Source organism: Rhyacophila brunnea, unplaced genomic scaffold, assembly GCF_057557595.1.
Source record: "Rhyacophila brunnea isolate RB1 unplaced genomic scaffold, BYU_Rbru_1.0 scaffold_2, whole genome shotgun sequence".
Taxonomy (NCBI): Eukaryota; Metazoa; Arthropoda; class Insecta; order Trichoptera; family Rhyacophilidae; genus Rhyacophila; species Rhyacophila brunnea.
Window position 1 is genome coordinate 48,565,933 of NW_028232859.1, and position 24,882 is coordinate 48,590,814.

A 24,882-nucleotide genomic window follows, 5' to 3' on the forward strand; every position below is an offset into this window, starting at 1 on the left:
ATGGAAAGTTACATTCTTCAATCTTGTAAATTATTCGTTGAAAAAAGAAATGGTATATTAAAGATTACAGATAATTCGATACATATATCCTAAAAACACTCTCTTGTTAATGTCAGTGGAATGTAAAATTTACCTGTGTTTGGGGTAAAGTAGACAAAAATGAGATACGTTTCTTTAGCCCAAAAAGCCTTTGATATTCAAATTCTGAATAAAATAAAAACTCTTTTGGATTACGGTGAAAATTATGCTTACTTCTTTATTGTTACTTTCTCTCTAAAATTGGATCTTCAATTAAAGATTCTTTTTTTGTTATTTCAGGGTAAAAGAATCATATCTGAAAATGGTGAAGAAGGCATCAACGATATGTTCCATGAAAATACTATACTTCAAAGTGAACTAAACAACTTAAGAACAAGAGTTAAAGCGATGCAGGGAACTATAGACCAATTATCCCAGAAGAACAGCGAGCTATTGACGGAGAGAGCTATGTCAACATGGATACGATCCGATGGCGGAAACGGCTCTGAATCAGAAGTCACTGAAATCATTCAAAACTACGTCAGAGAAATTGAAGATCTTAGAGCCAAATTATTTGAGGCGAATAAGATGTACGAATTGATCAGGAAAAATAATACGGCAGCAAACAGGCAGATTAATATGAGCAAGAGTTTAATTTTAAGTCCTGATGTCTCATTATTGAACACTTCATCGACAGTGTTGAACAGTGCCAAACGGGAGTTGTATAAGGAGAAGGAATTGCTGGCTAGATCAATGGGAGAGATGGAATACAGTAGGAAGTTGAGTCAAAGCACTCTTGGAAGTGGGATGACAGACATCGGAATGGGTGAAAGAGAAGGGGCTGAAGGGGAAAGCGGAGGAGATAGTGAAGATTCAGATGCCGAAGAATCTGACTCTGAAGATGACACGGATTCAGAAAATAAAGGTGATTTTTTTTACCCTAGTTTGTTTATTATTGCAAGGTTGTATGTAATATTTTAGTAAGTAAGTAATTACATTAGAACCCTGATTTTATGTGCCCAGAATTCACGATTTCACGCTGTTTGCATGTAGTTCTGTATTTTAATACAGTGAAACCCCGATTCTACGGTTTTCAATAAGTTTTCTTCATGGGGGGCATTTTAGTTGCGACTTATAAAAATCGTGATACGAGATGCAAGCCTGAGCGCCGACCGACCTGTGCAAGCGACTGATAGGTCTGTATGTATCATAAACAATTCTACGAAAGCGAAATGAATAATATTCAACAAAAACGGTCAATCGGGATAATATTTGTGACAGGACCATAATATTTAGAGTATTTAGACGATAGAACGAGGAAAACGATAAATCGGGGAACGGTTAATGCGGGATTATTTAACATTGTTCTTATGGGTGTTTTGCAGGACTTTCAAAAATGAACAGTCCGTACAGGAAAACAATTTATGCGGGAACGACAGATCGGGGTTCCACTGTACATTTAATTCCCTGTTTATCTTTTTTATTTCGCGCAATTTACGTCTGAAACATTCAAAAATCAATTAAAATTAAAAATCCAACTTATTGGAACATATTCAATTCAATCGAAATGAATTCCAGCGAATCTGTGGGTTCTATTTATAGACATCATGTCTGCTTTGCCCTAGAGCAGTGGTCGGCAAACTCATTAGTCAACAGAGGCAAATATCAACAGTACAAGATTGAGATTTCTTTTGAGAGCCAAATTTTTTAAACTTTAACTATATTTGTAGGTACCAACAATATTTATAAACTTAATAAACTTTAACTAAAGTCTTAATTAAACTATATGTACATTGAATAAAACTTGATATCATACTTAATAATGATCTTATTTATTGATAGAAATTAAATTGTGTCCATAAAATTAAATGATAAAAATGACTGACAAGCACTTAATGTGAACAGTGGCCTTGCACATCCTTGGAAAGTTTGGATAAGTCAGGTTTGTATATTGTTGTTTTTAATTTTAGGCACGATTGCAGATTCTCATCAATAAGATGACTTCTCAATTTACTCTTGATAAGGTTCATTCGTTAAAAAGATTGTTCGCATGAATATGTAGAACCGAAAAGGGAAAGAACAGCACATAGCACATGCTAGTTTTTTCAACGGATCTTATGAAACAGAGCCGCATTCAAGCGGCCAAAGAGCCACATGCGGCTCGCGAGCTGTGGTTTGCCGACCACTGCCCTAGAGGAAGGTTACACAATGCAATTGTGTAATTTTGTTGTTTTTTTTTGTTTATGCCCATTCATACAATGCCAAAGTAAAACATTATCGGCTCAAGAGAAAGAAGCATTCTCAAAGAGGTGAAAGAACACGTTGGCATAATATGCTCCAAGTCAATTTGTATGTTTTTTAATAAAATATTTTTTGTTTGTCAATTCCTTCAAAAATGGAAAATCGGGGGTTCACTGCATAACTATTGCATTTACACTGATACTTAATACGTCTTTATATCCTAACATTGTATTATTAACAGCATTTATATCTATTTAACACTGCAATTGTATTGGACATGTTGACACATAACAATCTTTTCTTTTTTTAGTTTGCGCATTATTAGGAGCTGAACTCACTTCCCTGAGCGGTGATATAGACATGAAGCAGAGACTGATAGAGGAATTGGAATTATCGCAGAGGAGACTACATTCCATGAGACGCCATTATGAAGACAAACTGATGGCTCTTCACACTTTGATCAAACATACTCAAGAAGAACGGGATAAAGTTTTGGCTTCATATGGTAAATATAACATAACTACGTTCTTAAGCAGAGACAACTCTTTTTTTTCTATTCTTAATAATGGTGTAAATTTAAGTATAAATTATTATTTGATAAGTAATTTATATTATAATTTTTAAAAGTGGAGGATTAAAGCTTTTGTATCTGTTGCTAGCTGGATCTCAAACAGCTCAACCGACTGAGAAAGTTAAAAGGGTGAAGGAAGATTACGAGAGGCGTCTGACTAATATGCAAAGAGAAATGAGAAGCCTGCAAGCTGCACAAAAGGAACACAGCAAGTTGTTGAAAGCTCAGGCTTCATGTGACAATCAAATCAGAGCGATGAAGAATGAATTGACTGACATGAAACGAAATAAGGTTAATATCATTATATCTTTAGGTGACTGGTTTGTTTTGGCCCAAGTAAGAGGTGGCCTTATTAAACGGAATCGTCCGTTTTAAGTTAAAATTTATAGTCAATTATTGTCTTTGGTGTTCTACTGAGATACAATATGGTTTATGGTATGTAAATTTACATTTTAATTGTTATGTGCAGGTAAAACTTCTCCATAAGATGAAAGAAGAATCAGCCAGGCATAAACAGACAGAAAATAAACGAAATCGAGAAATAGCACAACTTAAGAAAGAATCTCGGAAGAATGCCAATGTGATTAAATCTTTGGAAGCCGAGAAGCGACTCAAGGAGCAAGTTCTCAGGAGGAAACAGGAAGAAGTTTCAGCTTTAAGAAAGGGAAATAGGCAAACTTTGAGTAACAGAGTTGCAGGTCGTCGTCCAGGTAACTAAAAAAGAGAATACGACTTACGAGTGACTGTTACAATAGTTACAAAGTCAGCATGATTTTATTGAGTACATGCCTGTCATGTGAGAAGGATATTATACATTTCATAATATGTGCCGATGGGTTACGTGTAAATTGTACATATAGTACTCTCTCAGTAATCCGCCACCCCAAAAATCAGACAAGTGTCGAATTAGTGAAAGCGGCGGATTATAGTGCATACATACAAAATATATTAAAAATTAAAACAGGTATTTCGTAAAAATAGTTTTTCTTTTGAGAAACATGTACTAGCAATTACGGTTTTATTTAAAATCAAAATCAAGTATTTACTAAATTATACATATTTATAAACTTAGTATATTAACTAAATATTAAAATTAAACAGTAAATCACTTGACACAACCAGTTGTTCAGTGAGGCAGATATTCTTGAATGGCTTAGGATTCCTGGCTTTCCCTATGACCAAAAGCTTCAGTTTGTGTATCCCGGTTGCATTGGAGCACGGCATAATTGTGATGCGGTCCTTGGGCACTTTCCTCCCTGGTATATTTCATTTCTACGTTTTACGAAGGAGAAGTTTCCAAAATGAACCCGTCTCATCTGTGTTGTATACTTGTACGCGGCGGACTACTGAATTTGACAATCGAATACCGGCGAATTATAGTAGTTGTCAGATAATCGAGCGGCGGATTACTGAGAATGTACTGTATTACATTTCACTGTAGTACAGTTCGCCATGAGCTTTCTTATCAGAAAGAGATAATCGTATAATATACTGTTATCTCTATTTTACTTTTAGTTCACCTGTAAACTGACAAGAACCATGTTTTATTTAGACATGAATTTTATCTCAGTACTATAGGTACAACCCAAAGAGGTTGGAGGGTCTTTAATATACGACCATATATTTCCGATAAAAAATTTCACGGTGAAGTGTGATACAGCGAACTGCATACGTATAAATTTCCGGCCACGGCGCCGATGTATGTACATAGTTATCATTTTTGACACTTTTCATTATTACTGTAATGCTAAAAAATCATTACCGATCTTGAAGTGGCTTAGACCAATTTCGTTGAGACATTCGGAGACATTCTCCCCATGCCAAATTAGTTCTACTGTGCAGATTGCCTAAACCCGACACTGCCTTTGTGGATGGTGTTTATTGGATCACTAACTTAATCTAACACCTAAGTGAATTATTAATCGACACAGTCAACCGAGTCCTTCTCTAAAATTAATTTTAATTATGGGCCCATTGTCACAGTACACTCACTTTGAATATAATGGTATGTTCCGACAAGAACCTGATTTTATAACTGCATACTTCATAATATCGTCACTGTTCTGGCAGAAAACACTAATTCGAAAAAATGACATATTGAGTTAGTACCAAAATGTTCCTTATTTCAAACTTTACCGTCTGGAAACCTTCTTTATAAATAAACAGTCTTTATTTTAAAGTCATCCTTTTTACGATTACTTAATAAACTCACATGATAGACCATTATTTCAAACATTTTAACAACTTCAAAGTCAAATTACTCAAAACTAGTATTCTCTAGTTAGTGTGTTCTGCCAGAACATAGACGATATATGCTTTTAAGATTTATGACTACGTAATTGTATGACTGTAGATTTTTTTAAATGTGTAGGTGGACACTTACAAGCAGAGTTATGAATAATTAGTAAATTTGAGCGCTGCGTTTTATCACCTGCATGTTTGAACTTTTTGCTTTACGAAAGTGGAAAAGCTTAGGAATTTATGGTTTATGTACCTATTACCGCCTATTTTTCTCACTATTTATTGTCAATAATAATAATTCAAATAAAAGCTTGTTGATATGAATCATTGATAGGTAAATATAAAAGTCAAAATACATTTTGTTAGATTTCCTTTTCCTACTTCGCCTCAACTGACATCTACATTATTATGAAAAATATAGTTTGTTTGTTCAAGTTACCTTTCCTGGTAATTCTCAATTCCTGGCAGTAGCTGTCAGAATTATTTTCATTTTGACATGTTGTATGCTTAGATACAGATATTTTAATATTGAAGAATGTAATTATTATTTTATTGTTTTGTTTAATAAGTTAAATGTATATTGATCAATGAAGCGACCTCGTATATAGTATATAGGTTTTGAGATTTAAGGATAATTTTTACAAAACAATTAGGTACGGCTGTTCATTGATCAGCTGTTATTGGTATGAGGCGGTGTGCAGTCAAACAAATTTTATAGCGATATTATGTAGCCAACTTCACAATAATCAAAATAAACGGTGCCCATCAACAGATTGTATAAGTTATTCCGTTAAAACCATTTTTGTTTTATTTTAGATAAAGCATTTTCTCCGAAATCAGCGAAAAGCAAATGGCAAAATATTGAAAAGACCATTAGCAAAATCGCTCTCAATAAACAAGCCATCGCTGATATGGAAAGAGACATGGAGAGGCTATTGGCGGAGAGGGAAACTCTAGGCAAAGACATGGAGAGACTGAAGCTACGTCGGAACCACGCTGTTATGAACCGTCTGGACACGCTGGAAATCGACAACGAATTGGACTCTGTCAAATCCAATATCGAGTACTTGCAAGAGAGTATTGCAGAAGCACAACATCATATTATGCAGATTGAAGAAACAAAGGTAACAATCTCCAAACCTTACAATGTTTATGGGAATAACCAGCTGTTCTGCTAGGCGTTGCAGACCGCATCACAATAAATCATAGTTATTACGGACCTTAATATGTGATTCTGATATATACATAATATGTAGGATAGGTATAACAGGTAAATGTCTGTTACACTGAGAACTCATAGCTTTTCTTTATTTTATCAGGAGTCGCCAGACCAGGGAGATATTCAAGTGCTGGTGAACCACATTCAAGACTTGGGTGAAGCTAAATACATCATAGACAAACTTTACAATCTGACTGTTAGTCAAATGTATGAAGCATCCCAGAAAGACATGCGACTCAAGGATAGCCAAGCAAAGTTACAAGAGGTATGAAGTTCATTATTATCATTCTTCTTGCAAAGCAGCTTTAAAAAATATCTTTATTATCAATTTATTCCTGAATTATTTTTAATCTTTAATTTATTTATGTTAGCTATATCTACCCAAACAATTTTCAATAAATTAAACACATACAATCAAAACAATTGAACTGTCAAACAAATGAATACGTACTAAACAAAAAAGTGTTGCCTAACTGCTGGAAACATTTTTAAAAATAGAATCATAAATCACTCCATACTATATTATTATAATGTTGATGCATTCATTTTGATGAAGAGTGATGCATTTATTAATACTATTTTATGCGTTTTAATGCCTTATGAAAAAGGTGATCTGACTATGTGTCCTTCTTTCCCTTTTTCAGATATTTTCGCTAACGTCACACCTCTTTCGATAAAAACAAATATTCACTGTCAAATGAACTTTCCTACAATGCATTTCATAATAAATATTTATATTTTTCACTTTGGGCTTTCATTTTATTTGTAAAATTTATGAAGTACGCAGTAAGTTAATAATCGGTTATGTGTTGTCTAGAAATACGAGCAGTTACGTACAAAATATAACAAACAAGAGGTGTGGAGTTTGTGAATCCTAATGCAATGCATGTTTTTTCTGCTATGGGTATTTATTTGAATGAAATTAATTGATTACGTTTGCGTTTATAAACTATGAATGTTGTGGTTTTATTCTAACTGACTAAAGATACCGACAACTATAATTTGAGGTGCTGCGGTTTGGAGAACTAATAGTTCATAATGCACCAGCCATACTCACATCATGATACTAGCACGAAGGTTGCACCTCAAGTTACAGTTGTCAGTCTACAAGCATTGTTTTGAGAGCCCTCAATGTGCCATTTTTTCATAATATTTTTCTAATCCACTTCACAAATTCAACAATTGGAAGTGGTTTAACAACATAACTGTTTAAAAATACAATGAATATTGATGTTGCAATGTTGCTCGTGCATAATATAATATAATATGTTTAACTGAGAATGTATTCACGCTTATGTTTCAATAATTCATTTTAAAACATCATCTTATTCATTCACTCATTCTAGAGATAAAATATTATTAAAATACATCACATGTAGGTATAGATACTTAACAAAAACACCACAGTAAAACAATAATAAAAATAGTCCATATAACTAGAGCCGGATTAAGACATTGTTGGCTCATACATAAGTATATTTATTTTTACAAGGATAATTTTTAATTAATATTTAAAATTTAAATTTTGTAATTTCTTAGAAACAAATTCAGCTAAAACCTTAACTGTATGTTCTCAAGAACATCATATCCAGTCGCATTAGTTATTATTAAACACATGTAGGTAAGTACTATACAAAATGTACCTCCTAAAGCCCATGTCTTAATCCGGCCCTGCGTAGAATATTGTGATCTCAATAACTGTCTGCCGTGTAAGTTTGATAAACCCTTCTTTATAGATTGTGTTGGTGAATTGTCTATTGAAACATTCTTTGATATGTTTCAGATGCAATCAGAAAGTGGGCACCAGCAGACAGTTCTGCGGCAAATGTTGGCGGAGAAGAGTACAGGTGACTTACTGGGACTCTTGCCCACTGGGACCCCCACCGACACGACACCACCGCCCGCCATGTGTTTCAACAACAACGAAATCAGCTCAGGAACTTCCACCAGATCTGTCTCACCCGTTGATAGGTATTTTTGTTTCTTAACATCAATTTAATAAAAAATATCTTTTGACATTACGATAATCTGACATTTTGATAATTTCACATAGTACTCATGAATCTCTAAGTTACAGGTGGTCCTCGTAATCTGAGGGTGATTGGTACTGAAAAAATACCTCTTAAAGCGAATCCACTTAAAACGAGGACCAAAATTACTTAATAAATGGTTTTAATTGAGACACGTTTAGGAAAGAAAAAAGACATGTGAGCAAGACAGATATTGTGTAGGAGGAGTGTGGGATTGAATGATTGAAAGTGACAGTTGATAACTGTGTGTTGCACTATTGTTTTTATAATTTTTTTCTACGGAGACTCAGATAATGAGGACCCCTGTACATTATGTTCATTTTCCGTGCCTTATTATTGACCAACATTTTATAATTAATGTCTTTTACCTTACATCTTACAGTGTGCATTAAATTTATTGTGAAACTCTAGTAAGAAATCTGAACTTGATAGGTAAATTGGATTTTTTAGTTGAGTCAAAATCGAAAATATCTTATTTAAAATTTACTATAAGAATATATCGTCACTGTTCTGGCAGAAGACACTAATTCGAAAAAATGACATATTGAGTTAGTTATACCAAAATGTTTCTTATTTCAAACTTTACCGTCTAAAAACCTTCTTAATAAATAAACAGTCTGTCATCTTTCTTACAATTGCTTAATAAACTCACATGATAGACCATTTCAAACATCTTAACAACTTCAAAGTGAAATTACTCAAAACTAGTATTCTCCAGTTAAGTGTGTTCTGCCAGAACGGAGACAAATAATATAATGTACTGGCAGAAGTTACATACCAGTGTTACAAACAAATGTCATATTGACTGCTTAATCTGCAAACCAGCTAACTCCATTTGGGCAAATTGTTCAGGAAGGAGAAAAAATTTAATAATTTAACTATCGAGCGGAATTTAACAATACCAAAAATACACTTGGAAATATTTTCTTTTACAAATAAGCTGCACTATGAATTAATAGACTATTTTAGCTTAACTTTTATAATATATAAAGAAAATTTTATAAAGAGCGGAGTTGTTCCATTTTTGATATTGGAAATTTGGCACCTGGCTTTTTACTGGACGTTGACTGTTTTTTATGAAGAACGATAATGCATTTATTTATAGGTTTATGAGTTTTAAATTTTGTGTGAGCATAGAAAACATGCTTTATAACAAAATGCCATCAAAATTTCATTTTTGGTCAAAAGTGCAGTTAGTTGGTTTTGCAGATTAAGCAGTCAAAATGTTTTATGTACATAATTAGCAATATTCACAATAATTTACATTTTCTTATTAGGTACAACAAACTTTTAAAAATTACTCCGTTCAATATTTATTGAATCAGTTATTTGACTTTTCCTCAATTTTGTGGAATTTTTGTGTGTTCTTTCAGTTCTCTCATTGAACTCGCAGTTCAATACGCAAAGAAACAAAACGGACAGGTCAACCAGTACGACGATATTCTTCCTAATATTCCGTCAGCGAATATCAGCCAAGAGAGGAGTCCGCCTCAAAGTCAGCCGTTCGAGAGAAACTCAAACGGCCGGGGCTCCGTGAGGCTGCGAGAGATCGGAGTCTTCGGCAGGGGTGAGAGGGGAAACAGAGAAGTCATGACGCAGTCCATGACCGGAGAAGTGGAAACCACTCCGAGAGGGCAGCCGCTGGCACGTATACCAAGTGCTCCCGGCTCTTTGAGGTTAGAACAGCTCCCAACATTTTCCAATTCTTTATGTCATTTAAATTTATTTAGCCTATTTGCTATTCAAACTTTCAATATAATTGAATTTTGTTAGCTTTCATAGGCTGATTGTTTTTTTTATAGCTATTTGTCATTAAGCAAAAGCTTTCTCATGCTCACATGATTCTAAACACATTTATTATTAACATTGTTTTAATAGAAATATTTATTTAGATTCATTACTCATTAAATATAATTTCACAACACAAATTTAACGGTTAATATATTATATCACTAAGGTAGATTGAGTGTTGGTCAAAATATAAATCAGGGCAACTATTTTATACACAAGGCTGCTATCAGCCACTATCAAGGGTAGTTTATCATATTTATGTATTGAGGTATTATAATTGTTACAATAAGTTAGCCATCAAAACTGTTTATCTCGCTCTAAAACTTAACACAGCCAAGAGAGGTGTTATTAAAACATAGCACTTTTTAACAGTATAGACGGTTAACTTATTGTAACAATTAACTGCCTCAATACATAATGAATAATAAACTACACTCAATTGCCGCGTATAGTAGCCTTGTCTATAGAATAGATGCGCAGTGGTTATTTGTATTGTTGTCATAATCTCTATATTGTGGGGTTACTGCCAGAAGTTGGTAAGTCTCGAAACCATGTTATGGAGTAGTTGCAATTTGAAAGTTTGCCCTGCCCTATAAAATCTGGCATAATGCTAACTATCTCTGGGCTTTATGTACATGTTTTATAAATCGGAGGACATTGAATTTTTTTCTAGTATATTTATATACAGACACATAATCCGTTGTTAACTCTAAATACCTAAATTATCGACTTACCAACTTTTGGCAGTAAGCATATTATGTAAGATTATATAACGTACAGAACACGTCGCTCATTTCATTTCACTTACATTATTTCTTTAGAATCACTGTATTATTTGGGTGGGTTATCGACCTGCAATTATCAATCCAAACAAATGATTGACTCTCAATACAGTTTACCATTACATACATAGGTACATCTACAGACATACATATAAGTATTTTGTATTTCTTATAGATATATAGTTAAATTACCTTCATAAATTGTTTTTCAAAAGCTTTATATCAAGATGAGAATTGTTTTATCAATCGATAATCATTCATAATATTTATTACACCATTGTGTGACACAAAAATCTTTTACACATTGTGATTGTTCTCACAGTGTGCATGATCTGTCCAGTTTTATTTATAATGTGTCATAGAAAATTACAATGTCATCCAAGGGGTTTTTTTCCTGTGTTCCAATACAATTTTAAATTCAGCCAAAAAAGTGGTAAATTTCATAAATCATAAATTTGCAAAAATTACAGTATGTCAAAAGATGGTGGCTCTAAATGCCTGTTTATAACTGGCATCTTTCAATGTGCCAACCAACAGAATATTAATCTTTCCATGGCTATCGATTCAACCACCAAAAATGTTGTGAAATCGCCGTCAAAGGCTGTCATACAAAAACTTCTAGTTATAGTCCTTATTGATGCAAGATATTTTCATTTAAAATGTTCAACAGTTTTGTTATATTATGTTTTATATTATTACCATATTATTTTTTGCCTCTGCTCCTCTCTCCCGTGACCACAATTCCAGTAAATTCAATCAAAACTCAGTCTTAGGTAATTGCTCCTGAAACATTCTCTGACATAAACAACCGAAGATGCCTCGCATCAAAATTTAGTGCCTCTTGATACATTTGATTAAGACCATGTATTGTGGCTGTCACGATGGCCGAGCGGCTTACGCGTCGGCTTTTAATGTCGTGGGTCCTGGGTTTGAATCCTGGGTCTGGAAAAAATTCACATGTTGTTTTTGTGTGGTTGAAGTCAAAGTATGGACCTAATAGGTTGAGCGAGTGGCTTACATCCATTTCTCGTAAAAACAAAAATCTATTAATACAAACCTCAACTCTGTGGCGGCCCATATGATCCTATTAGGATCGGACATGGTCAAAAGAAGAAGTAAAAAAATTTATGGCAGATTTGATTGGTGGGAACATTATGTTTTCCAAACTCTTTGACTGAGAAGTATTACAAAGTTAGTTGATACTATATTATGATTAGTCGCTTAGTTTTATTTTATTTTTTGATTATTGTAAATTCGTTGCTTTGAAATTGGGATGACACCGTTGGATAAAAATTGTACAGTATCGCTTTACACCAGTGTGAAGCTTATTTAGTTGAATCATACCGAAATACGTATGGGGCACATTATTGAGCACAACCACCCATTTCGCACATGTTTTCTGTATGCAGCAGAGGTCTGATGCCGCAAAGAAGTCTGTCGGGCTCCGAAAACTCACCCTCCGATATGACCCGACCATCGCCATTCCTCGCTAGAAAGACATATTACAATTTAAACAATGCAGCCGATGCACCGCCGCTTATATCGCCACGATTAAACCGTAGAACATTCCCCGAGCGCCCGGGAGGCTTCACCATGCAGCATCCTCTGATAGGAAAGCCGGGCTCCATGTAAGTGCTTTAATCACATAATTGGGATGCTTTCAACAAAAAACTATTCTACACAAACCACACTAGGCATACACCAGTTACGCTTATCCCTTTAGATAACAGATACTTTGGTGGTGTAGGTACTGCACTGTAATGCTACTACTCGCACCCGAAGATATTGATAATCGTTATAAGAATCTGACCACCGAATATCTCACTTCAGTAACTGAAGGGAGAAGCGTAAATCGGTTGTCTCTAGTCATGACATAATGATTCATTATTTTTATGTTGCTGTATTATAGCTTGTATATTATATACAATTCTGCGGTGTCAATGAAAAGGGAGATAAGTCAAAACAATGTGAAATTGACTTTTGTTTACTACCATATAATATTTATTAAGTCTAAGTGCAGTGCTATGGTTATTCTAGAGAAAATATGAAGCATGCAATATTACTGACAATTACCATTTTAGAGTGTTATAATTAATCAATACATATCCAAAAACAACATTTTTTTTTAAATTCAGTAATGAACTGCGAATAAAAAAACCATTATAAAATATGCGTTCGTTGAATGGTTTCCTCATATTATTACATATTATTTTAATGGTTGCTTTTTATCATTAAACTATACTGTAAGAAGATATTTCGATAACAATGAGATTTTTGAATAATTCATAGCTTAACAAATTTTATATTTAATTAGTTTTTCTAAAATATAAGAATTTTTATAATTTTAAATTATTTTTATTTATATCAAATCGAGCTTCAGTATTGTATAACCTAAACATAATAATAAAAGGAGACGACACATTTTATAACATTTTTTTTTAAATTGGCGAATATTTTTTCTTATTAACATTTTTAGATAATATACACATTGATTAATTAGAACAAAAAAATGTAAATTATTTGTAATCTGTATTGAATTGCATGTTTCATTTTCTGTTGCTAGATGCCCGTAGTAGCATTACACTCCCCCTAAAAGAACAAGGAGATAAGTCGGAATCAGTATTCCTAGCATCATATTCTTTACTGACTTATCTCCTTATTACTATTTTTAAATGTCATATGGATACATCTCAACTTCATATTTTGACCTATCTGGTTTTTTTCTTGAAACCACAGAATTATTAGTATGTTTTGATAAAACTAAAGTCAGTCTTGTATTTCTATTATCTACATATTATTATATTTGACAGATTACACAAATAATTATAATTCCATCGATACACAATACTATTGAATGGTATCTTATGATTGTTACATACTCTATGAATTGTGAATATAAATTATTCCAAAAATTAGACAACAGATAGGTAGGCACATTTTATACACCTCCTAATAGTTTAATATTCATTATATTATATTATGTTTATTTCGGATAATTTAAAATTTTAATAAAATGCTTTATTATAAAAGCCAATGAAATATACACTAGGGATTATCAGAACGTATTTAATTAGTTGAAATCAGGACGTGTATTCTGTCTAGGATCAAATAGCTAGAAAGCTTCCCTATGTTTATATTTGTAAAATCGCATGTAAACTTGCTGTTGATTGCATGATCTGTGTTATTGACTTGCGTGTATGTATGTGTTGTGCACTTTTTATTTACCAATATTATTCACACCCAGCTTAAAGGTGCTTCAAAATTAAACGACAGTAAGAACTGAATACCAATACAAAATTAACTAGCCATTGTTATAATCTAGTTAATATTTTTCCTTAAAAGTATTTATTTTTCGATTGATTTCTTTTAACAAAGTGAAACTTAAATCGACAATTTAATTTTTTTATAAAATATTTCATAATATATAGGCCACTACCACACCATAAATTGTGGTAAACTGTATATTTGAAGTACAGTTTGATATTATAGTGAAACCTCGATTTTACATTTTTGATGGGACTGACAAAAAAACCTTAATAAAAGGAAAACATAAATTTTTTTTTTATTAAAAATCATACAAATTGGTTGGAGCATATTATATCAACACATTCTTTCACCGTTTCTAGAATGTTCCTTTCATTTCTCTTGAACCGATAATGTTTTTCTTTGTTTTCATTGTTTGAATGGGCATAAACAAAAAGAAAATACAATGAAAAACAACAAATTTATACAATCCAATTTTATAACTTTGATCTCTTGGACACTGTAGATAGAACAAACACATGTGTTGGGAATTCATTTCAATTGTCATGCATTGAATTGAATATGTTTAAATTAATTTAATTTTAACACATATTTTTGATTGACTATTTCAGACATAAATTGTGAGTAATAAAAACATAAAATCGGTAATTAGATGTACTAAAATGAAATGGTATTGCAGATACTACATGCAAAAAGCGGGGGAAATGTAAATTCCGTGCAAGTAAAATCGGGGTTCCACTGTACCTATAGTTTAGTTCTTTATTCGTTTAATCGTGTCCGCCTATCAATGAGCCTGATTTAAATCAGATATGCCTCTTGTGCATGTTACAATTCTGGGAATTAATTACAATAAAAATGCTTCAGTGCTTTTCAGTGTTCGATTCAAAATGGATGTTTGCCACCACAATACTACGATACATGTTGAATTTGTTTCCTGTATTGTTTTTTTTTTATTTTCAGTCTCTTAACCGAATTATCCATTACGGAGGACAAAGACTAACTGCAACGCTGATTTTTTTCTATTAGACGCTTTCCCTTTACCCTGCAGATGTTTTTTTTTTTTTTTTTTTTTTGCTTTAATACTATAGGCATCTATTAGATTTGAAGTACTGCTACGGAAATGAAAAACGTATTATATCGACTGCACAAACAAAGATGGCAATAACTCAATTTGTGGCTTTGTATAAGAAACTATTGTACCTAACCAGATTAATTTTCTAGTATTAGAATGGATGTAGGTACTGATGAGTTTTTTGTCTCAAAAAGGATATTTCAAAATTATATTCCAACAACAAAAAAACTGCCAAAAGTTGGTAAGTCAATAATTTAGATATTTAGAGTTAACAACAGATTATCTGTATTTATTATGTGCTTGCTATTAAATAAATACCATTAGTTTCGTATTTAATTAAATGACTTGCAGTTTACGATTTAAACCGCATCAAAATTCAACTATAATGTTATACTCAAAAAAAAATTACCATATTCGATCCTAAAAAGATCATATGGACCTATTAACAGATTTTTTTTTACGAGAAATGGATGTTAGCCACTTGCTCTACCTATTAGGTATGTTTATACTTATAGGTCCAAACACACATTGATAAAGTTATAAGCCGACGCGGTGACCGTTCGGCCACCGTGGGCACATACAATATCTAAACCAATTTTACGCCGGATTTATTTATACTTTAAGATGTACTGTCTTGTGATAGACAAACACTTTTTAATGTGAAATAATTATTAACACATTCCAAAACACTTATTTTGAATTATTGCTATCTTTGTCTCAGCAGTTGACAATGCCAAATATTTTCATATATTTTTTTATGATAATGCTCAATGAGTTTGGCACGTTTCTTCCATTCAAGTGATTTAATATCAAATAACTGTAAAAATATATTTAATATATTATGAATATACAATTATTATTTTAGTACGTATCTATCATTACTCAAGTCACAAATTCTGTGTATAATTTTATATTACAATAAAGACCATTTTATTTATAACAAGACTGTTTATTTATTTATTAATTCAAAACTATATTGCATGATTTTATGAATGTTCAAATATTATTTTTTATTATTCTAAAACACTCAATTTACACTATTCTTCAACACGACACTTTCTAACCAAATAATGTATGAAGTTATCTACACAAAGATAATTATAGTTGTATTACTTAGTGGCATGTTACTAACCCTTGGTCATCATTTGAGTATTTATACAATATGTCCATGAGAGTAAAGATACAAACATACTATGAATCAGTGATTATATCTATTGTGGATAATTTAATATTGCAACATTAATTTAATAAACGTATTGTTTTTAAAAATAGCTAATATAAAGGAGACATGAGTGGCCTCTGCTTGTAAATTTCATAAGCATTATCACTAATCATTTTTTTTTTCCCAGCCAAGGTGTAATAAATCTAATAAATTTTTATCTCATTATGTTTTTTCTGCTTTTAAATATTATCGTATTGTAGGCTTCAATCTTGGATATTATGCTACGCTTCAAAATAGAGCAAAATGATGCCAATATCATATAATAGGTAGTGTGGTAACCGCCTACAATAAAATTCATTCAGATAATATACAGCTTTGTAAAATTCTCTTTTTATTTTTTACTATATCCGATCCTAATTAGATCATATGGGCCTCCACAGGGTGGAGGTTGTAATAACAGATTATGTTTCCATAAGAAATGGATGTAAGCCACTTACTCAACCTGTTAGGTCCATACTCTGGGATTCCATGCCAGGACCCATGACATTATAAGCCGGACGTGTAAACGCTCGGCCATCATGAATAATAATAAAAAATGTGCACCCATCGTAGTTCGAAACCGTTCTCACAAAATATAAAATTTCTGCAGCAATTCTAGGTACTCTACCTGTAAGTGTAAACAATGGGCGTAGTAAAAGTAGAGCATAAAAAATTGCAGTCGGGACAGAAGCCTATTGTTAGATGTTTTATGAAAACTGTATACCTAAAAAGCAAACTTCATTGATAGTTATTTTTCTTATAAAAACATTGTACAATCTCTCTTAAGACGCAATTGCAAGTATAGTTATATATGATTTGTATTCATTAGATTAATGGCATTGCCATGTGCATATTAAAGTAATGACTACATTCTTGCTTCAGTAGACTTAGAAAATGTTACTAACAAAATTTAATTTGTTGTTTTAATGGTTTGGGCAGTAGCTATTTTTTTGTTTTGCATTTGGTGTTATTTATTATTCTTTGGATTACATACAAATTCTTTATTGGATATTAAATAATAATTTTCTTAACAATATATTGACACTGTTTATTTTTTATTATAGGTCTTTTATAAATATACATAATAACAATGTTGAATTTACTGCTGTTTTAGCCATTGCCGATTGATATAATTAACTTCACCTAATTCAAAAAGACCATAGACTTAAGCAAGTACATAATCACAGAATAATTTTAATTGTATGTGAAAAATTAATCAAAAAAATTCTCTAATGTTCTTAATCATTAAGTAAAAGCGTTACCCAATGACCCGTATTTAACATCATCATTACCAACTTAACAAGAATCAAATAATTATATTATTCACAGATTTAAAATACATTTTTGTATTATGTATTTGTTTGTTTAATAGATTTTTTTAATTTACAATTATTGGCAATTAATTAATTAATTTATAATCATACAATCAATCAGTCCTCTATTTGCATTTTAACTCTCAATAAGTATCAGTTTTAAATCAATTGCTTCATTTAAAAATGCAAATCATACTCATATCATATAAAAAAAACATTGATGATTCTCATGTATAATGTATCTTTAATGAGGCAAAACAAAACTCATTCTCAGTATTTTTTTCTTTATTTTAAACAACCTTAAATATAAGTCATCAGAAACTTGTTAATAAAACATTTCTTTTCGTATTCAATCAATATTTAAAATTTCCCCCATTTATGTATTCATAATATTATTCTCTCCCATTTTATAAAACAGTGGATAAATACCTAATCTAAATTTTATAATAGAGACATAGTTTATTTCTTTCTAAACATTATTTCAGCTTAACATATTATTTTCATTTTAACTGAATGTATTGTTACTTTTTATGTATATCATATAGTGGCAATCCAATATTTTCAATTCTTAAGATTTCCTTCATTTGACTCAAGTGAGAAAGCCTACAGGAGGCGACGTGGACTACACGAAAGGTTTATTAGGCATAGAGAAATGTTTGCCTCAGAAAGTAAATCGACTGCATATTTTTTTTTTCCATTTCTATTTGGAAACTCCACGAAAAATCAATCAATCGAAATTTCAGAACGACATGAGCAATAACAAAAAAAATAGACTTATGCCGTAAGAAGCATCGCCGCGTTAACTGTGTAACCGGTGCACTCCTTCCATCCTATTATACTTAGTGGACTGTATTTTAGTTGAGTAGTTACCCTGATGCCTCCTGTGAGTTTTGCACCTAACAAATTAGGTAATTTGAACCCATTGCAAGTAAAATATTAATCATACATCGACCACATTTCATAGCATCCTAATGATATGTATACAAATTAAAATATTATGTCAAATTAACTCACATACAGAAAAACCATTACAGATAACTTGGTTTGACATTAGTGCGTGTTCATACATTTTACAAATCATTAACGTGTTCACGTGTGGCTTTTAATTACCTCTCATAAACCCATAGACACCACATGACAATGAGATGGAAGAGAAATGAAATTGTTTTTTTTTTTGCGATGGCAATCTAACATGCCTGTGCTTGTGACTAATGCTTGCGGCAATGCCCACTAACCCGACAGGGAGGCGGGCCTGGAGGCCGGAACCCCACCCGGGTCGCCGCCCGCCAACCGCAGAGCGGCCGGCAACCGGGACGACAACGTCTTCAGTCGCCTCACCGGCAACACCGGCCCGCAGGATCACCTCATCGGAGGAGTCATCAGGGAATACCCCAACAATAAGGTATGCATTCATTTACACACAATGTACGGTCATAGTTATAAATAAGTTTGTACCAATAAACTATCTACAATATTATATATTTCGCTATATGAGCCACTGGCAGAGTGATCGCTTCAGATTCGAATCGTGTACCTTGTACCTGGTAATACCTACGGGGAACAGACGTGTGGGGATTCTCTTCGTTCCTGATACTTTAGGCATGTTGAGAGAGAGACATGTGTGTTGGGTGGTGGCTTGCATAACATTGTAGGTCGACACAAATATATTATTAATAAACACAGATTTTTATTTGATAACTCCGCGCAGAGTTAAGTTTTATTCACTCAAACATGCACAAGCATTGATCTTATTACATTAATTTCATTTAAAGGGGTCTTAGATTAGGAACGGCACTGACATTATTTTAGGGGTTGATTTATTATGGGCACATAATAATTAGGTTTGCACTACATTTACATTTTTTTTTACGTGGTTAAGTTCACACATTATTCATTAATAACACGATAACGATTGCACTCTTATAAGGGTTGAAAGAAGCATTGCGCTGTCCAAGGCGTCAGTCGCGCCACGGGGCTGGCTAGGGGTTGTTTATGTCGACTTGGCGGTCATCTTGATACTAACTGTACTCCTTTGATTTTTTGAAAACTCTCAATAAGGGAAGCAATATGAGAGAGGGGCAGGGGGGGTTACTTGAGAAATTTCGAAACCTTAACTTTAAACTTAGCTCGGTACGTTTTGAGGTTGAATGTTATTTACTACCTCGGAGCGAGCAGGTACCTATGGTTTCGGTTTGAAAGAACGCCAAGAAAGCGTGTTCGTTTTGAAAAGTATTTATTTGTAAGGCAGGGCTGGTCAACTTTATTACATTATTACAGCTGGGCCATGTTGATATTAAGATTAAATTTTTAATATAGAATAGGGGACATTTTTATGGGGAAGGGTATATTTGGTATTTCTGTTCAAATTCACATGTTGTTTTTTCTAATGTATGTTTAATCTAAGGCATGGACGATGGACCCGGTGAGTTGAGCAATCGTTTATAATATTTCTAAAAAAGTCTGTTCTAATAATATTCACCCTATGGAGGCCCACATGCTCCGCTTAAGAGAGAAAATGTTAATTTACCTTTTTTGTATTGCGTCATTAGTTGATCAAATAATAATTAATCGATTAAGCATATTATGGGTCTGTATTGATTAATATTAGCAGACTATTTTTATGACAAGCTCATTGGCTCTGGATCAAACACACATGCTAAAAACAACATGTGATTTTTGCCAGATGAGGGACCCTTACTCATTACTTCAGAGACGGGCGTTCTATCAACTACGACACCATGGGTTAAATTACCAACAAAACTATTTTCAGTCCTAATAAAATATGGATGCACCATTATGACTGTGATTCACTTCATTGTTGACACCAACCTATGAGGTTTATTTTTCACTGCGCTTATTGAAATGTTCTTACAAATGAAAACGGTCCATTTGCCCACCTTCAGTTTGAGCAAACTCAATATTAAATCTCATTGGCTGAAAACCAGGCCATACTAATCAGGCGATACCTCATTGGCAGCGTACGATTTAATACCAATATGTCAACCAATGAATGGGTCTGAATAATTTACGAACTATCAGAAAACGAGTATGCATCAAATCTATATGAATTTAGCCAAAGGCCTATCCTATATAGTAAAGCAATGGTTGACACTGATAGATAACAGTATCTAAAGAACTGAGAATTTAGTTTGATTAGAAGATAAAGAAAGCTGCATCTATATTGATTATGGACAATATATTAAACGGGTGTTAATATTTTTGAATAGATTCAACAAGCCGATCGGGCCCTTCTCCATTGTACTCACATAGCGGAAGGACACAACACGGCTGTCTTATCCCTCCACGCCACCGAAGATCTCCTGTTAAGTGCTGCTGCAGGTAAGTTGTACCAAACAACAGTATATAATTATTACTTTTAAAACTTTATAATGAAAACTGTCCACTACTCATGGAAAGATCTGAATCCCACACCCCAATTTACATGGAAGAATGCATATAATTTTGGAATTATCATATAATTCATTTGCGAACAAGCATTTTCTACAATGAGTTTTAGAAAGAGCAAATTTTCTTCTCAACTGACTGACGAACATCGACATGTTTCAATTTGATTAGCAAATGATATTTTAAAGTAGATAATTACAGATAATTTGACTCTTGGAAAACAACGAAACCATAAAAGTCACATTCATCATGGAAACCATTATTACTTTTGATTTAATAGTATGTATTGAGGTGGGAAAACTGGTCGATTTTGAAGACTAAGTACCAGTATAAAAAAATACTTAGTATCGAAACTTGTTCCAAAATACTTACTTGTATTTAAAACATCGGCTTTAATAGAATCGCTATAAATTCACTGAGCTGATTCCATTGCTTTTCGAAATGATTTCTCATTTATTATAAAATTTTAAACACATTTTAAATTTATGAGTTGTTTTTATGTTAGGTTATAATATTCTTGTTAACATAAAATGAATATACAATGATTTTTTTTTAATTTTAAACATGTTTTGAGCTATCATGTCGAGGGAATGTGCTGCCAATTACACAAATTTTATGACCTATTGTTCATACATAAGATTATGTCATTCGAGTGCATAGACTAATAAATTAAAATATACTTGAAAGTCTACCAACTAGCGAATGATTCGTTTTTGGAACAAGTTTATTGGGCCACAAGTATTGAGTATGTGTAGTTTGCATCCGAGACTTGAGAACACAAACTGGTGACAGTATTTCCAACTCACCTCTAGTATGTATACATGTTCTTACTTGAATATTTATCATTTCTGTACAGATCGCACGGTAAAATTATGGGATCTGACAACTGGTAAAGTGCAACAAACCTTAGTTGGCCATCCCAACAATGTGGTGGCTGTCCGGTATGATCCACTGACGAGGCTGGTTTTCAGTGTGTCCGGTGCTTATGTCAGGGTGTGGGATCTTCGTTCGTCGCCTGATAGAGCTATAAAAACACTCTGGTGAGAATCATTATTATTTACAAAGTGTCACTTTTATTTATTAGATTATTATAAGAATTTTGAAAGGATTTTTTTATATGTAATGTCAGTAAAAGGAAACCAACTTTTTTTAGCTAAGTTTACTTGAAGTAGGCTTCAATCGGTGTCATTTATAAAATTGACTTCAGCATATTTTACTAATCATCAGTCATCGAGACGTCCCTACTCCTTGTTAAGAATAATATGTTTCTAATCCATGTATTCTTGCCCGTAATAAATTAAGGGAGGATATGACATTTACTTCTCATTTCACGGGTCACAAACCCAAATCTCGCAGTCGGGTTAGATTCACATATTGTGTTTTGCAATCTACGTTCGACCAGATTCACATATTATGTGTTTGATCCGGAGCAAGAGACCTATTGGGTTAGGCGAATGGCCACCAACCATTCCTCGTAAAAAGTCTTTTAATAAAATCTCTACTCCTTGAAGGCCCAAATGCTCTGCTTAGGCGAAAAAATTGTGATTTACGTCTTTTTCAATCAATAATTCCTTTTGAACCCAATAGATCAAGCAAATGGCCAAAAACAAACATTGTTGAAGAAATTCAATATCATTGATTTACTAATAAATCCATGTGAAAATAAAAAAGTTCTTTCTATATGACCTTTTCCATAAACATTTGTCTCTACTCATATTATATACTAATTTCATTTATCCGTAAACAGATAAATACAGACCGTCAGCTGAATGCAGCTATTCTAACTCACATTTGAAATATTTTGCAGAAGAATATATTGAAACAGCCTACTTCAGTTATTTATTATTTATATAGACAAATGTACACACCATTTTTTTCATCAATAATCCTACTATAAAATGATGCATACATTTATCCATAAAAATAATAAATAACTTCGATAATGTTAAAAAAATATTTCCACCTACATTGCAATAACAGTCATTCTTGCATATCTGCATTCATGTGTTTTCTGCAATATTTTTCTATTCTGCTAACGTGTCTACAGGTGTCTGCCAAATATTATTATAAAAATACAAGTTGTTTAGTTAAAAATAATATTGATTTACATTACAATAAGGATGTTTATTGCAGATTTTCATTCATGTCTGATTTATTCTGCTAACGTGGCCACTTTTATCTTGAGATCTTATGTGTGAGGGATTATCCATGTATTAATTATATCAATGGTCTACATATCCTCACTGTGGAGTTCTATTAATTGCCCTGTCTTAAAATGCTTTTGCATTCCCTTTGCAAAAATAGTAATTTAATGTAGTGTTTTTTATTCATTATAACTAGAATAAACAAATTCAGTGAATTTACTTTGATATAATAGGTAATTTTTATATACTAATATATTTTTGTCATTTCAGTTCTTCGGGCATAACCCAGAGCAGCATTGTCCCCCTCGCAGCTGTGTCCAGGTCGGTTCAACTTCCGGCTGGTGAATCTCAGATCTATGACATCATGCTGAACAAGCAAGGCAATACTCTTTACACCACATCCAATGACAAAGTCCGAGTGTGGGATTTGCGCATGTAAGTATAAACAATGAAATCACTGTTCTTATGATTGTCTATTTTTATATTCATTATCATTATAATGTGTAACCAATTTAACTGATCAGTGAAAATAAGTTTAGTGATTCTAATATTGACTGTCAATTGAGTGTCACGTAGTGGAAAATCAGAAACCACCCTGAAGGTAAAATAAAATAAAGCAGTTCATGCCTTTAAAATGTGGTTTCTCTTTTGGACGAGACTCATTTTGGGTACTTTTCTGGGAAGACAAAACAGAAGGAAGATTATCAGCATACTGAAGTGACCTAGTGAAGGTACTCACTAGAGGCAGCCTTCACTTTTCTCTAAAAGAAGTAGAAATCTGTTAGGCGTGGAGTGTCGTAAATCTGCAAAACATGGCTGCATTTCAAAGTGATCTCAATTTTCGATTCATTTATGAGGGAACGAATGCGAAAAGAAGAATGTTAAAATAACAATCGATTCAAATTCGAATCAATAATTTGTAGTTATTTTATTACCTTATATAATTTGTCTTGATTTATCTGTAACGCATGAGAGAAATCATATTATGTAAAATGTGCAGGAGAGAGTGAGACAGGGAGATGACGTATTGACTTGGGTAACTTCAAAGAAAAGATACGCAAATTCTAAATTTGATAAATACACTAACAAAAAAACAAAGGAATCATTAATTTTAATCAGGTCATGAAACAAAATAAATGATAGGATACTCTCATAATAATTTGATTGATAATTTTTCAGTCTAAATATGAGTTTAATCCAAAAATCTGTGTTATAATAAATTATAACAATTAATCCACATCAAAGAATGTTGACAGGTAGCGCCACCACCTGGTAATTTTTTTAGTACTTATTACATATTAACTCAGGAATAATTACTTGTTGCACATAGTTGACAATGTTCTTTCCGGAGCCTTATTATTTTCATCATTTTTGTCTTTATATCCAAGATTACAGATAATATAAGTAAAAGATCTGGGAATACTGTACTAATTTTCATACACACTCTCAAATGAGGATGTACTCATATTTTTTTGTATACAAACATGCCAAACTGAGACTTGCTTTAACTATTTTTATAGAAGGCTCCATCTTGCAGAAGATTCAACATCTTTATTAGGTGGCAAGTGTTTCATTATTAAGTAGTATGAC

The 24,882-nt window shown here is 32.7% G+C and overlaps 1 protein-coding gene across 1 annotated transcript in view; it reads left to right on the top strand.

Annotated features, from left to right (window-relative positions):
- The window catches only part of Klp31E (kinesin-like protein 31E), a 222,190-nt gene that overhangs the window by 186,597 nt on the left and 10,711 nt on the right, over positions 1-24,882 (top strand). Inside the window, exons 9-21 of the mRNA XM_085947437.1 lie at positions 319-943; positions 2,570-2,764; positions 2,919-3,121; positions 3,300-3,540; positions 5,888-6,195; positions 6,391-6,555; positions 8,074-8,261; positions 9,694-9,996; positions 12,303-12,521; positions 18,986-19,145; positions 20,971-21,082; positions 22,005-22,188; positions 23,563-23,727. Coding sequence (XP_085803563.1) covers positions 319-943; positions 2,570-2,764; positions 2,919-3,121; positions 3,300-3,540; positions 5,888-6,195; positions 6,391-6,555; positions 8,074-8,261; positions 9,694-9,996; positions 12,303-12,521; positions 18,986-19,145; positions 20,971-21,082; positions 22,005-22,188; positions 23,563-23,727 — 3,068 coding nt within the window. The remainder of the gene's footprint in view (positions 1-318; positions 944-2,569; positions 2,765-2,918; positions 3,122-3,299; positions 3,541-5,887; positions 6,196-6,390; positions 6,556-8,073; positions 8,262-9,693; positions 9,997-12,302; positions 12,522-18,985; positions 19,146-20,970; positions 21,083-22,004; positions 22,189-23,562; positions 23,728-24,882) is intronic.